A 14546-nucleotide genomic window follows, 5' to 3' on the forward strand; every position below is an offset into this window, starting at 1 on the left:
TACTGTATAAAACTATTGAAGCAATAAACTTTATGTTGTGTTTCTGTATACTAAGTTCCTTGTATACAACATTTTGTATACAATTATTGTGTTGTATTTTATTGCCCATATTGTAATAGATACACTAATAAACAACGTAAATAATAAAAAAGCAGATCTGTGGTCTTAAAATTTAATAAAAATACAAGCAATGTGCCAAAACCGGGAGTTTCATCCTGCAACAATCTTGTTTGTACATTTACAGAAGAAAATGAAAAGTTCATTCGAAAACACTTGTTACCTTGGATTTAATACCCTGATGAGTATCCTCTGGCCTTGAGAACTGCCTTGCACCTTCGCTGCATGGAATGAACCAGTGTCTCACACCTTTTGGGTCGGTTTTACCTCATTCTTCGTTGAATATCGGCTACTTCTTAACTGTTCAAGTGATTGATTTTTCCCTGCATGAATCCTTATTTTTAGATCTTCCCCTAAATGTACTGGGCAGGAGTTCGCAGTTGCGTTGGTTTGTTCCATATCAGCCACTGCTTGCAAATGTCATCTGTGTGCATGGGGTTATTGTCCTGCTAAAAGACGTACCGAGACCCCAACCCCCATTTTTACTACACTCTGTTTGACGTAGTTTTCTAAAATGTTTAAATAACCCCATCTGTCCATGATGCCATTGATATTTTCGATATTTCTCACTCCAGATGACAATATGCACCCCCAAATCATTACTGATCCACCTCCATATTTTACGGTGTGTAGCGTATTTGCAGGTTAATTGGCAGTATTTACTTTTCTCCATACATAACTGTTTCAATCCGAACCCTGTATAGATATTTTGATGTAAGATATCAAGTAACTTTGTTCCAGTACGTAAAATCCGTGTTTTCATGCAAGTGTACAAAATTTCATTCTGGCTTGTCGATTTTTCTTAGTAACATAGATCCGTGGTCGTCTATTGTGATAATCATATTTCCATAATACCCTACGAATTGTCTGACTTGACATTTTCTTCTTCATACTTTCTTCCAGCATTACGCGGATCTTAGGCGCACTTAATTGGAGGATTCTGTTTATCTAGTTTCACATTATAGCGTTCATCTCGTCTATTCAGTATGTTTTCTTTTGCTTTTCTTGGCAAACTCTTTGTGTTTCCTCTATATCTTAATTCGTTCAACACACAGTGTATTGTGGAATGCGGTTTATTTACTTTGTGTCCGATTTCACGCAGAGAATACCCTTGCAATCCGAGAGATACAATTACATTTTTTAGTTCGTCACTTAACTCTGTTCATTAACCCATTATGTAACACACGGCCTGGTGAACTAACAGCGAAACTATACACACTAGCACAGCACATATACACACCATCTAACTAGGAGTGCTCCCGAGCGAATACACGGTAGTGAACGTGTACAAACAAGACTGGTGCAAGCAAATAGGCCACTACACAACATACTTCACTCCTATTCTTTTAAAATGATGTACCTAGAATTTTGATCGCTAATATCAAGTTCTCAACACCTTGTGCAATACCTTATCCAAGTCTTGTGCATTGGTTATGTACTATTTTGAAATTATTAAGACATTATATCTGCTAATTGGGGTGTACAAACAAGACTGTATGCACTGTATGTTACTTTTAATGAGGGCCCTATCTTCCAGCGTTAAAGTTTCTATGGCATCTTGTTTTAATTCGCAGTGTAAGAGTTTTGATTGTTAACTACAAACATCTGTCGTTATTTTTCTCCTTAAATTATTGCTAAGGATTTGTTTATTTATTTTCTGCAAGTCTGACCTATCATGGTTGTGAATCAGAAAATTTTTCACTTTACACTTATTTTCACCTAATTTTTGATGACACATGAGCTCAAGGAGCAGGCTCACAGCTGAATTCCTTCCTTTAATATTTTATGGAAGCGAAATTTGGAACCATCAACAGAAAAAAGTGTTTTCTTTTCCTCACTGATCATCACTTGTATATTGGTCCATTCACTGTCTGTTCACTGCACTGCATTGCTCTAAATGGTACGTATGCTGTCCTTATGCTAACAGTTGTTCTGTGCTGCACCATGCCGTAAATATCCCCACGTCACGGCGCTAAGGGAGGAGACTGGTATAGCCAACCGTAGCAGACACAATTTACACCACAGTTTAAAACCTGCGGGACTAAATTTACCGGTAAATAGCTAATGATGGTCTCAATTTTTCTACATCCCAGCCCTTGACCACTGGCAATACGAAATAAGGCTCAACTAAGGGAGGGTTAATAACTTTGCATGGAAGCGCCACACGAAAACGAAACAGATTGCCTTGCGTTCTTATTATGATGGCCTATCAACTCTTAAGACAGAGTTGTAAAAAATGGCCACCTCTCTCGTTTTGCCACAAGCCGGTTCAAATAGTTCTTCATGCCCAGATCTCGAAACTCAGATCTCTCCAGAACCCTCGCCATTCCAGTTTGAGACGGCTGTGAGTGAAGTTTGAAACTGAGTGAATAATGGTTGCGTCTCCAACGGTGGATCTAAATCAAACAGAATCTCCGACATTGCACAAAAATATTAAATGTGGAGGGAGAATTTATTGGTAATATATTACCAATCATATATAATTACAAAACAAAAAAGACCAGTCTTCATTTTCGTGTTCCGAGTTCACACAGTGAAATGAATAAGGATTATTATTATTATTATTATTATTATTATTATTATTATTATTATTATTATTATTATTATTATTATTATTATTATTATTATTATTATTATTATTGTACCGGGAGGTACACCTCAACGCCGCGCATTCAAAATTAGCGCCTAATGAACTCCACTTCGAACAAAAGTGGAAACTACTACAACAGGAACTTAGAACTTTAATCAGAAGATGTCACCGCCGAAATATTATGTAATTTTGTTATTGTGCAGTTTCCTAACCTGAGTGAATTTCTCCCCGTTTTGTTTGCATTCATCAAGAAGTTTGGACAGTTTTCTACAGATGACACTACTAAAAATTTTATGATCATGCCCTCTGGTGCAAAGTGAAAGAACTTATAATTTAAAGAAGTTTTGTATTTCTAGGTTGTCCCTAACTGATCTATGTTCAATTATTTTTGGGTTGCAATAATTCCTTTTTCTTTCCGCCAGTTTTGAATCTGGCCAATAAAACATTTCTGTAATTAATTTTTGACCTATCACAGGCTTCTTGTTATATTCTGAGTGTAACTTTGAGATTAACCAATTAAATCGAGAGGGTGTGGCTAGTTTAGTCTTGAATGATATTGAATCTTCCCTGAGGACTTATAAACTGCGGCTTTTCACGTTTCTTGGCCAATTGATCGTCGTCTTTCTGAGAATGTGTGTGTTTAAGCAGGAGGCGGGCGGCCTCTTTCGTCGGCAGCCAGAACATCTATAAGGTAATGGCCACATAACTTCATTCTTTCTTGCTACCTCCGCAGTTTAATCCGAGGGAAAGGTCCGAATCTTTAATTATGTAACAAACTTTTCTAAAATGTAAATCTTCTTCCGGCTAATGCAAAATCTTCATAAAACTTTAACCTTAAATCGGGGATAGAGAGTGAATAACCCTCTCAAGCTCCCCTTCATCTTGGTTTGAGGTGACTACGTTTTGTAACCTTTTTTCTTCTGTAAGGTGTTAAAGTATTTTCTATAGGAGTCACCTCAGTAGTTTGGTAATAGCCCCTGTTTCAGCGGCCTAGAACCCGCTAGGTTTTTAAGTGTTCATTATCTTGGAGCGCAGTGTGCCCCCATTCACCTTGTGTTTGGGCCAGTTATCTAACCTGTTCCTTTTCCATGAAGGCCCAGTAGGTTTGGTATTAAATACCCCTGTAATAATAAGTTCCATTTGTAAATGGTGGTTTGAGAGACCAGAGATTGATGTAATGTTGCCTTGAGTAGGCAGTAAGGAACCGAGAGCCTGTTTGCTTTTCTTCAAAGTTTTGTAAGATTAATGAGTGCCCCTGGAAGGCTAGAAATTGTGTTTTGGGAGCGAATGCTCTGTGAATTAGGGGATTTCTGCCCTTGAATAAATGTGTGCTCTTTGGTAAATTTGAGCTGGGAGCTCAGGATTTGTAAAGCGAGGGGCTTGAAGCCCAGAATCTGTAAAGTTCACTAATCTTGTATTTTCCTTGACTTGTTTCAAGATTGTCATTGTACCTGATGTTTCATTGTTATGAAAAATTGTTAAGTTTGAAGTGCTAAAAATATAACCTTCAGTTTAAGTTTTAAATTAATTTTGATATTGTAGATAGACCCATTCACCCGGTACCTTCTTTAACGTCTTTCTGCTCCACGGGTAACTCCGGAACAAGTGGTAGCAGAGCATGGTTGGATGGGTCTCAATTATGCCCTTTCTAACGGCTAAACGTAGAATCCGCACCGAACTCTAAGAATTTCCTCGGTCGCTGGATTTTTTTTCTAAATTTGTAAATTTTCTATCATTATGTCTGGCCCTTGTGAAGTCCTCCATCCCCGGTACTTGTGCATGGAGGAATTAATTTATGAGTTGCTTATTAGGAATGTTCAATTTGGAGGCACGGTTGCGGCAAATACCACCAAACTTAAAGAGTCATTAGAATTACCAACTTGTATCCCAACTTTGGGGGAGAAGGAAATTGATGAGGCTCTCTCCACTATCACGGACAACACCACCGACCTAGCATCTGTAGTTAGTTTTTTTGAAGTAAGTGATCCATCTCCTAATCATCTTAAAAGAGTGCAGGCTAGACTGTTCCACTTTTATCACAGGGTTAGGGACCTATTGTCTCTCAAACTAAAAGAAGATCATGCTAAGGAGGCTAGTAACCTTGTTGAACACATTTCTGAAATGTCAAATAAAGTTAGTCAATTGTTGACTGGAGCAGCTGCTCCGAAATCCGATCAAGCCCCTTTAATCAACTTCCCTGCTGAGGAGGATTCTTCCAAAGTTGTAGAAAGTAGAAAATCTGTGGCAACTCAACATACTTCTGCCCCATTAGAAAATAAGTCTGATCGTCGTACACAACTTCCACCTTTCTTTATAAATAATGCGGTGTTAGAGACTTCTCAACCTTCTAGGCCGTTACCTATTATGTCACCTGGGTTTAGTAGTTTGCCTCATCCTCTGGCTATGTTACTTAGGGGAATTTCAACATTTTCCTTAAACTCCACTAATGTCATTTCGACCGAGCTCGATAGCTGCAGTCGCTTAAGTGCGGCCAGTATCCAGTATTCGGGAGATAGTAGGTTCGAACCCCACTGTCGGCAGTCCTGAAGATGGTTTTCCGTGGTTTCCCATTTTCACACCACGCAAATACTGGGGCTGTACCTTAAGTAAGGCCACGGCCGCTTCCTTCCCACTCCTAGCCCTTCCCTGTTCCATCGTCGCCATAAGACCTATCTGTGTCGGTGCGACGTAAAGCAACTAGCAAAAAAAAATGTCATTTCGTTTCGAAGTTTCTTAGTTGAATTTCAGGATCACGCACTAGTATTTTCCCTCTCTCACTCTCAAATTCTCCAAATTATTTACCCTTACTCTATAGGTGTCCTCTCGGACAAAATAGTTAAAGCCATAGCTGAGCAATCTTCCATAGAATACTTCCACGCCCATCTGATGGCTAACTTCATTCCGGCTCGAGCCATGTCTTCCTTAATTCAAAAATACTATTTCAGAGTACAGTGATTGGATGAAAATCTGGCAGACTTCATCCAAGATATTAACTTTTACACCAGGGTATTCGCTCTTCATTTCCCTGAAGATCAAATCGTGCAGACGATTGTTGAGGGGATTTCCCCGCCCTACAGGTCGTATTTGTGTTTCACGTCGCGCCCTCAAAGCTTTTCAGAATTAGAGGCTATGGCGGTCTCAGCCGAAGGAGTTAGGTATGCCGACACCTTACGAGTCGCTAAGGAACCCCCTCCGTCTTCTAATAATTTTCGGCCTTCACCTCGCCGAACTTTCACCACCCGTAAGTGCTACGCGTATGGGCCTACGGAACATCTGCGTAACAAGTGCCCAGTGATCAAATCGAGTGGGACAAAGAATGGAGCAGGGTTATCAAAAGGATGTTTCAAATGCGGATCTTATTCTCATCTAGCCAAGAATTGCCCTAATGCCAATAGCACCCCCTCCTGCTCAACTTCTGGTGCAACTTCCGCGAACTCTAATAATCGAAAGTGACTAGTTTCATCGGCTGAGTCCGCAAGTTCATCTTCCCTAGGCTCAGACCTCGAAAGCACCGGTACAGATAAAAGTTCTTCTAACCTATCATTTGAAGGGCCTAAGGAATGCCTCAGGATTGCGACGGAGACCACCGCAATGGTACCTTTTCTTAAAATTGAATTGAATAGTGAACGCGTTACCACTCTATTGGACTCTGGGAGTGTTTGTTCTAATATTTCCGCCGAATGGTATTCAAAAATAAAGTCTGTCTGTAAGTTTCCTGAATATTGTTCGTCTTCAGTCCAATGTATTTCGGCTAATTCCTCTCCACTAGAAATTTTAGGTTTCATCCTTGCCAAAATTCGTATTTCTAAATTCACCTGGAAAGTAAAATTGTTTGTGGCTAAACACTTGTCTTGCCCCGTAATATTGGGAGCGGATTTCATGTCTTCCACTGGTCTGGTGCTCGACATTCAGAGCAAGTCATGCACCTTCAAATTTGCTAATAATTGTAAAATTCCTTTGCTAAAATGTAATTCTGTGTCATGTTCATCTGTTTCGCCTACCCAGGATGAGATGCTGTTAGACCTTAGACATCTACCTGAGGAGCAGGCTAATAGTATTCGTAAGTTGTGTCAGCCGTTTCTGGGTGTATTTTCCGATACTTTTGGTGTGACTGACCTTACTGAATAAAAGATTGAGGTTACGGACTCGATCCCAGTTAGATTTCCGCCTTACAGGCTATCTCCACCTAAAATGAAGGCTCTTAAACAGATCATCGACCAGATGTTAAAAGATGGTATTATTCGACCCTCTCAGTCGACGTATTCATCGCCCATTTTTCTGGTGCCGAAACCACAAGGCGGCTTCAGGCCTGTGATTGACTATAGGGCTTTAAATCTGAAGGTGGTGCTACAATCTGTGCCTCGACCCGACTTTCATGATTGTTTTTCATGGTTTCTGAAAGCCAAGTTCTCTACCATCTTAGACCTTAATCAGGCGTACAACCAGATCCCTCTAGCTGAAGAATCGAAACATATAACTGCCTTTGCCACGGATTGAAACTTGTATGAGTACAACCGCGTGCGTTTCTGGCTCCCCACGGAGGCAGCTGTTCCCACTAGACTGCTAGATAGGGTCTTTTCCGACATCAAGTTTGATTACTTGTATCACTATCTTGATGATGTCGTCGTATTTTCTGAGACCTTTGAAGAACATCTTGATCATCTAAAGGAAGTACTCGATCGCCTTCATAAAGCTGGGTTGACTGTCAAGTTATCTAAAGCAGCTTTTGCTAAACCTTCTATGTCATTCCTAGGGCATATCGTGTCGCCCGATGGTGTTTCTATCGATCATTCCAAAACACAGGCCACCGTGATTTCAAACCTCCTAAGGACATAAAAGGTATTGTTAGGTTCATAGGCATGCTGAACTTCTTCAGTAAATTTATTCCTAACTTCCTAACAGAGCGGCGCCCTTGTACTTACTTGGTAGGAAAGGCGTCAAATTTGAGTGGGGACCGACTTAACAAGCCGCTTTTGAAGACCTGAAATTAGCTCTTTGCAACGCCCCTGTCCTTGCTATGCCTGATTTTTCAAAGAAATTCATCGTTCAAACCGACGCCTCGTCATCGGCGGTGGCTGCTGTGCTTCTTCAGAAAACTGAACTCGGAAGGCAACCCATCGCCTATGCGTCTAGGACATTATCGGCCCAAGAGACCAAATATTCCATCTATGAACTCTAGGGTTTGACTGTTTTATTTGCACTAGAGGAGTTCCGACTCTATCTGGAACATGTCAAGTTCGACCTAGAAACTGATAACCAAGCCTTAAGTTGGGTATTAGCTAGGCCGCGTCGTACTGGTCGTATAGCCCGCTGGGCCATCAGGATTTCTGCATTCCAGTTTGATGTAAGACATATCAGAGGACCTGAAAATGTTGTTGCGAATGGGCTAAGCCGCATGTTTTCTCATGATGTGGAGACCAACGAACAGGAAGATAGTCCTTCTCTTCCCACGCCCATGCCTTCGGGTATTAATGCCATTCTAACTGATGTCCCCATGTTGTTTAGGGATATTGAAAAATATCAATTTGAAGATCCTGTGCTGGCCCCTATTATCGAGACCCTTTCTTCTGGGGTACATGTCGTCCCTTATGTGTTGAGGAACGGGATTTTGTGTTGCCCGTCGAGGCATGACCAAAAAATTAAAGTAGTCGTTCCAGCTGTTCTTGTGCCTATGATCTTCAAGTATTATCATGAGACCCCATTAGGGGGCATTTAGGTATCTTCAAAACTCGGGAAAAGATCCGAGAGATGTTCATTTGGAAAGGTATGAACAGCGAAATTCGAGAATTAGTAAAAGCTTTTAAAGCTTGTTTGCTTAGTAAACCCACCTTGTCCACTAAGCTAGGTCTATTATCATCTCACCAAGCGTCGCGCCCCACGGAACGCCTCTATATAGACTACGTCGGACCCCTCCCCCAATCAAAGGGGAACGCCAATAAATTGATTCTAGTATGTGTAGATGGTTTCACGAGATTTTCCTGGTTATTTCCGACTAAGCTGGCTACCGCTCAGTCCACCATTTCTTGTTTAAATACAATATTTGCTTCTTTTGGTCCCTGTCAATATATAGTTTCTGACAATGCTAAAGCCTTTACATCCAACCTCTTCCGTAAATTCTGTTTTGATCTGTCTATATCACATGTAACTACTTCGGCATATTATCCTCGACTATCTCTGGCTGAGCGGGTCAATCGTAATCTTAGATCGGCTCTCATCGCATTTCATCATGAAGATCATTCCAGGTGGGATACGTCCCTGCATTGGTTGGCCTTTGCTTTAAATTCGGCGGTTCATGAATCCCATAAGTTTACTCCAGCTTCTCTTATGTTTAAATTTGTTCCTAACACGCCATTCTCTAACCTTTGGTCACTTAATGATATTCTACCTGAGACAATAGATCCCGATAATATTAGAGATCAGTGGAAGAAGGCTAAGGAAAATCTTAAAGTGTCCCATGAAAAGGTTAGGAAAATATATGATCGTCGACGGAGGCCCACAAATTTAAAATTCTGAGATCAAGTCATGGTTAGAAACTTTCCCGCGGGCAAGCTTGCCCTCAGATTTCATGCGCCGTGCATTATTTTAGATTTTTGACTCCTGTTACATTATTGGTAAGCAATCCAGCCACAGAGAGGATATCTAGAGTGCACCTCTCCCAGGTGAAACCTGTGTAATTTCATTGTTAACCTTGCCATCAACATTTAGCAGGAAATGGAAGGTTAAATTTATTATCATTATTATTATTATTATTATTATTATTATTATTATTATTATTATTATTATTATTATTATTATTATTATTATTATTATTATTCGAGGCCTTCTGCCCCGATTTTGTTATCAAATTTGGTATATGATCGGTACGTACGATCTTCCCCTTTGTTTTGCGTGCTGTCAATCCTTGGTGGCCATTACCTAGCCCCCGTCTCCTGCATCTCCGCACTATTGGCACACAAGCACTTTCCACGCCGCCCGCTCCTCTGCATCACCAATATTGATCGTACTCTCAAGTCTCCAACAACACTTCTCTGTCGCCTAGATCTTACTGTTTCAGTGCCCCCTCAGCCGTTCGCCGCCGTACTGCAACACCTGGTGAGAAAAACAGAAGTGGGTTAAGGGCCCACTCCACTCCCTTGAAGACTCCATAAGAACGGCGCGCCGGAGTCCATCTCCCTGCGAAGGCTGAAGTGCGGTGACCCTACCGCCAACTCATCTGGGAACTGCACACATACATCTCATCTGCGGCGACCGTCACTACGACTACCCCCTCTCATAATAGCGGGAGAGGTGTATCTGAGGGTACTTGAGGGGTCCGGCCGACCTCAACTGGGTATCGGCAAGCGGCGGCAGGTCTTGCCGTCAAATCTATCAACAAGTATTTAACATTCTACAACAACAAGGACACTCTAAAGCTGGACTTAAACAAGCTTCTACCAATCAACCTCAAAACCTTAGAAATTCTTCTTATCTTCAACTGAAAATGTTTTTTCAAAATTCTTTTGTGTCTCCCCAAGGAAGGACATTTGGGTGGGGAGGTCTGTACCAGGAGGTACGCCTCAACGCCGCGCATTCAAAATTAGCGCCTAATGAACTCCTCTATCGAACAAAAGTGGAAACTACTACAACAGGAACTTAGAACTTTAATCAGAAGATGTCACCGCCGAAATATTATGTAATTTTGTTATTGTGCAGTTTCCTAACCTGAGTGAATTTCTCCCCGTTTTGTTTGGCATTCATCAAGAAGTTTGGACATTTTTCTACAGATGACACCACAAAAATATTTATGATCATGCCCTCTGGTGCAAAGTGAAAGAACTTATAATTTAAAGAAGTTTTGTATTTCTAGGTTGTCCCTAACTGATCTATGTTCATTTATATTTGGGTTGGCAATACTTTCTTTTTTCTTTCTGCCAGTTTTGAATCTGGCCAATGAAAAATTCTGTAATTAATTTTTAACCTATCACAGGCTTCCTGTTATATTTTGCGTGTAACTTTGAGATTAACCAATTAAATCGAGAGGATGTGGCTGGTTTAGTCTTGAATGATCTCTAACCTTCCCTGAGGGTTTATAAACTGCGGCTTTTCACGTTTCTTGGCCAATTGATCGTCGTCTTTCTGAGAATGTGTGTGTTTAAGCAGGAGACGGGCGGCCTCTTTCGTTGGCAGCCAGAACATCTATAAGGTAGTGGCCACATAACTTCATTCTTTCTTGCTACCTCCGCAGTTTAATCCGAGGGAAAGGTCCGAATCTTTAGTTATGTAACAAACTTTTCTAAAATGTAGATCTTCTTCCGGCTAATGTAAAAACTTCATAAAACTTTAACCTTAAATCGGGGATAGAGAGTGAATTACCCTCTCGAGCTCCCCTTCATCTTGATTTGAGGTGACTACGTTTTGTAACCTTTTTTTTCTTCTGTAACGTGTTAAAGTAATTTCTATACAAGTCACCTAAGTAGTTTGGGAATAGCCCCTGTTTCAGCGGCCTAGAGCCCTTTAGGTTTTTAAGTGTTTATTATCTTGGAGCGCAGTGTGCCTCTATTCACCTTGTGTTTGGACCAGTTATCTAACCTGTTCTTTTTCCATGAAGGCCCAGTAGGTTTGGTATTAAGTACTGCTGTAAAAATGTTCCATTTGTAAATGGTGGTTTGAGAGACCAGAGATTGATGTAATGTTGCCTTGAGTAGGCAGTAAGGAACTGAGAGCCTGTTTGCTCCTTTTCAAAGTTTTGTAAGATTAACGAGTGCCTCTGGAAGGCTAGAAATTTTGTTTTGGTAGTGAATGCTCTGTGAATTAGGGGATTTCTGCCCTTGAATAAATGTGTGCTCTTTGGTAAATTTGAGCTGGGAGCTCAGGATTTGTAAAGCGAGGGGCTTGAAGCCCAGAATCTGTAAAGTTCACTAATCTTATATTTTTCTTGACTTGTTTCAAGATTGTCATTGTGCCTGATGTTTCATTGTTATGAAATATTGTTATGTTTGAAGTGCTAAAAAGATAACTTTCAGTTTAAGTTTTAAATTAATTTTGATATTGTAGATAGACCCATTCACCATGGCACCTTCTTTAACCTCTATCTGCTCCACGGGTAACTTCGAAACAGTTATGATTATTATTATTATTGTTATTATTATTATGCTTATTATTTTCTATGATAAATAATCGCGATTGTATAAGTGATAAATTTCTTTTCGTTTTCCCTTGCTCAAGAGAATAGCGTTTGTATTATTATTATTATTATTATTATTATTATTATTATTATTATTATTACCATCATCGAGCATATGTTTAAATACATTAAATACTAGCTTTTGTCCTTTATTCGTTATTATTTGATTGCATTTATTTAATAAAATATTTGGTAAAAGGTAAAGTTTAAATTTTGAACATGACCATGAGGTCGCTAACACGCACCCCACCTACTGCACTGCTATGCTATGTTTCCATTCACTGAACCTGTTGTTGTATTATCTGTTCTGGAATTTCACGCTTGAGACGTGTGCGTTCTAGTGGCAATTGAGCGTGTTATAATTGTCTTAAGATATTGTCCTCGTTCATAGAATCAACATGTAATAATTAATAAATGTATAAAATATGAGTACCTCACTGAAGTTGAGTGTCTCGAGGACCACATGCCCGTTTCTTGGGCACGTGCTGTTGGAGCGTGTGCACGCTATCGAGTCCACTCCAGTCCACTGATTAATAAGCAGTGCTTCATTTGCATAGCGAAACCATGACAGGTAACTGAGCCATTTGAAGTAAAATGGAACTGACCTGGAACATAATCCAAATTACATTATCAAATATATTCGTTAAAGTAACCTCGAATGTAAACAAAGAATCAGTGATAATAACAAATAGCAAGGTATGGTTAATGCTGATGAACAATTAAAATCCAGTAGCAGTTAGGTGACGTATGTGAAGGAAGCGCCCTGTTGAGGCAAATATGGGCAAGGAAGTGTGGTAGATTCGTGTAACAGGGATTCACCAAATTTCAGAAGAATTTCGGCCAGCTGAAAAGAAGCAGGGAAGGGAAAGCATAGTGGAAACGGAAGTAGCCATGGAAACACGTGTAACCCACAATTATACAGGCTGAAAGGTAACTGAAACACCAAATTAACGCAAATAATAGATCTTGGGGACAGAACCACAATGTTGCAAGTTTCAGGTCTGTAGGTTGAACCGCTACGCTATAATATCACAATGAAATCAGTGATGTAAAGGATTAATGGCTCGAAATGCAAGATGATGGAGTTTACAAACACCTAGGAATAAGTGTCAGAATACAAGCTTATTTGTCCTGTATTTCGATGCGTTTAGCAGTAAAAAAATGACTTGAATGGTAGAAAAGAACATGTGGCAACGGAGCTACGATGAAACGAACGGCGGAGAAGGTCGGCAGCCTCGTAGGGAGAGGACGAGCGACCTGTGACGTAATGTTTACAACCCGGACATGGCCTGAGTGTAGCTAGTGAACACATACCGCTTAGTCATAGCACATTTTACATCCAGGGAATACTTGGACATGACTTTAATTTTCATTGAAGTAGGACAGAATGCTCGTGCAACTGGGGAGATGTTTGCTGAGTGATTCCCACAAAGAAGGGCTTCATATCGGCGTACGGTCAATCAACATTGATCAGCATATCTGAATATTTGCTCCCATCTGTCCTCTTGAATTCCACCTTAATCTTCATAATCATGAATTTTCTCACTCCAAAAATTCCGTTCAAGTATATTCGTCTCCTAATGTCATAACAAGCCATCTTTCTACTAACAGTTCGGAGCACACCGCTTATTTAATAAGACCACCTGTTCAATACATACCAAGAATCTTATGGTTAAACTTTTACATAATGTTATAGAGTCTTATTAGGTACATGTTTCACCCTCTTTTAGGGGCATCATCAGCCTTAACTCAACCTTAAAATCATTGGTCTTGGACTTTAACAATCCTTGTAAGATATAAAGTTTACAAATAATAACCATTTTAACACCGTTACGTTTTACTAGCACAAGCCAAGGTTTGGAAGTGGAAACCTCGTCCACACATGCTAGAGAGGCATCCATGTTATCTCCGCATGGGTGATACGGTGGTTCGGGTGAAGTGGGTGTTGGTGATCGAGGTGAAATCTCACTGCGGTGTGCTGGAACCAACACATCACTTTGCCCTACGTAGCCTGAACGAGCCGCGGGTTCGGAACAGGGCGAACCTAACCTAGGTGAACCCATGGCTGTGAACTCAGTCATGGTAATGCCAAGTGGGAACCACGTGAGTAGGTCTACTGAAGGTGGAACAAACCTGGTCGGGTTCGGGCCTGGGGCGGACTGTTGGATGGACAGCTGAGGGGCGTGGCGCCTGCTACGGAGAGCCTGAGTTGCAGGAGGACAATGTCTGGAGGAATGCCTCATCACGGATGGTGAGAACGCCGCTCAGGACCTAGAACGGGCAAAAACCCTACGTCACATGGAACCATGGACATTCCAAATGAACCACCTAAACAAATACCAAGGGAAGCTATGGAAGCTCCAGAAGAGCAGGTCCAGCGGCAGGCCCAAGAGGAGAATATGGAGATAGAAGTCCCAATAGGGCAGGCTGAATCCCAATCTGAAGAAGAAACAGAAGAAGCAACAGGAAAGCAGACTTCTGGACAAAAGGAAACAGGAGATTTCACTGAGAAAGGCCTGAAGATATCGGCATCGAAACTAAATAGGATGTACATAGATAAACCACCCCACACAAGTGCCTACTAAAAGGAAAAGAAGAAGGCGAGCAAAGAAGCCAAGATAATGGCTGGGACTTGGGTGGGGAAGTCAAGGAAGAGGGATCGGCCAGACGCTATGC

At 40.8% G+C, this 14546-nt stretch overlaps 1 protein-coding gene across 2 annotated transcripts in view; it reads right to left on the reverse strand.

Annotated features, from left to right (window-relative positions):
- LOC136864439 (protein white) overlaps nucleotides 1-14546 on the reverse strand; it is a 286015-nt gene that overhangs the window by 28606 nt on the left and 242863 nt on the right. For both annotated transcript variants that reach the window (XM_067141436.2, XM_067141437.2), the window contains exon 12: nucleotides 12304-12475. In XM_067141436.2, the coding sequence (XP_066997537.2) occupies nucleotides 12304-12475 (172 nt within the window). The remainder of the gene's footprint in view (nucleotides 1-12303; nucleotides 12476-14546) is intronic.

Source organism: Anabrus simplex, chromosome 2 (genome assembly GCF_040414725.1).
Source record: "Anabrus simplex isolate iqAnaSimp1 chromosome 2, ASM4041472v1, whole genome shotgun sequence".
Lineage (NCBI taxonomy): Eukaryota > Metazoa > Arthropoda > Insecta > Orthoptera > Tettigoniidae > Anabrus > Anabrus simplex.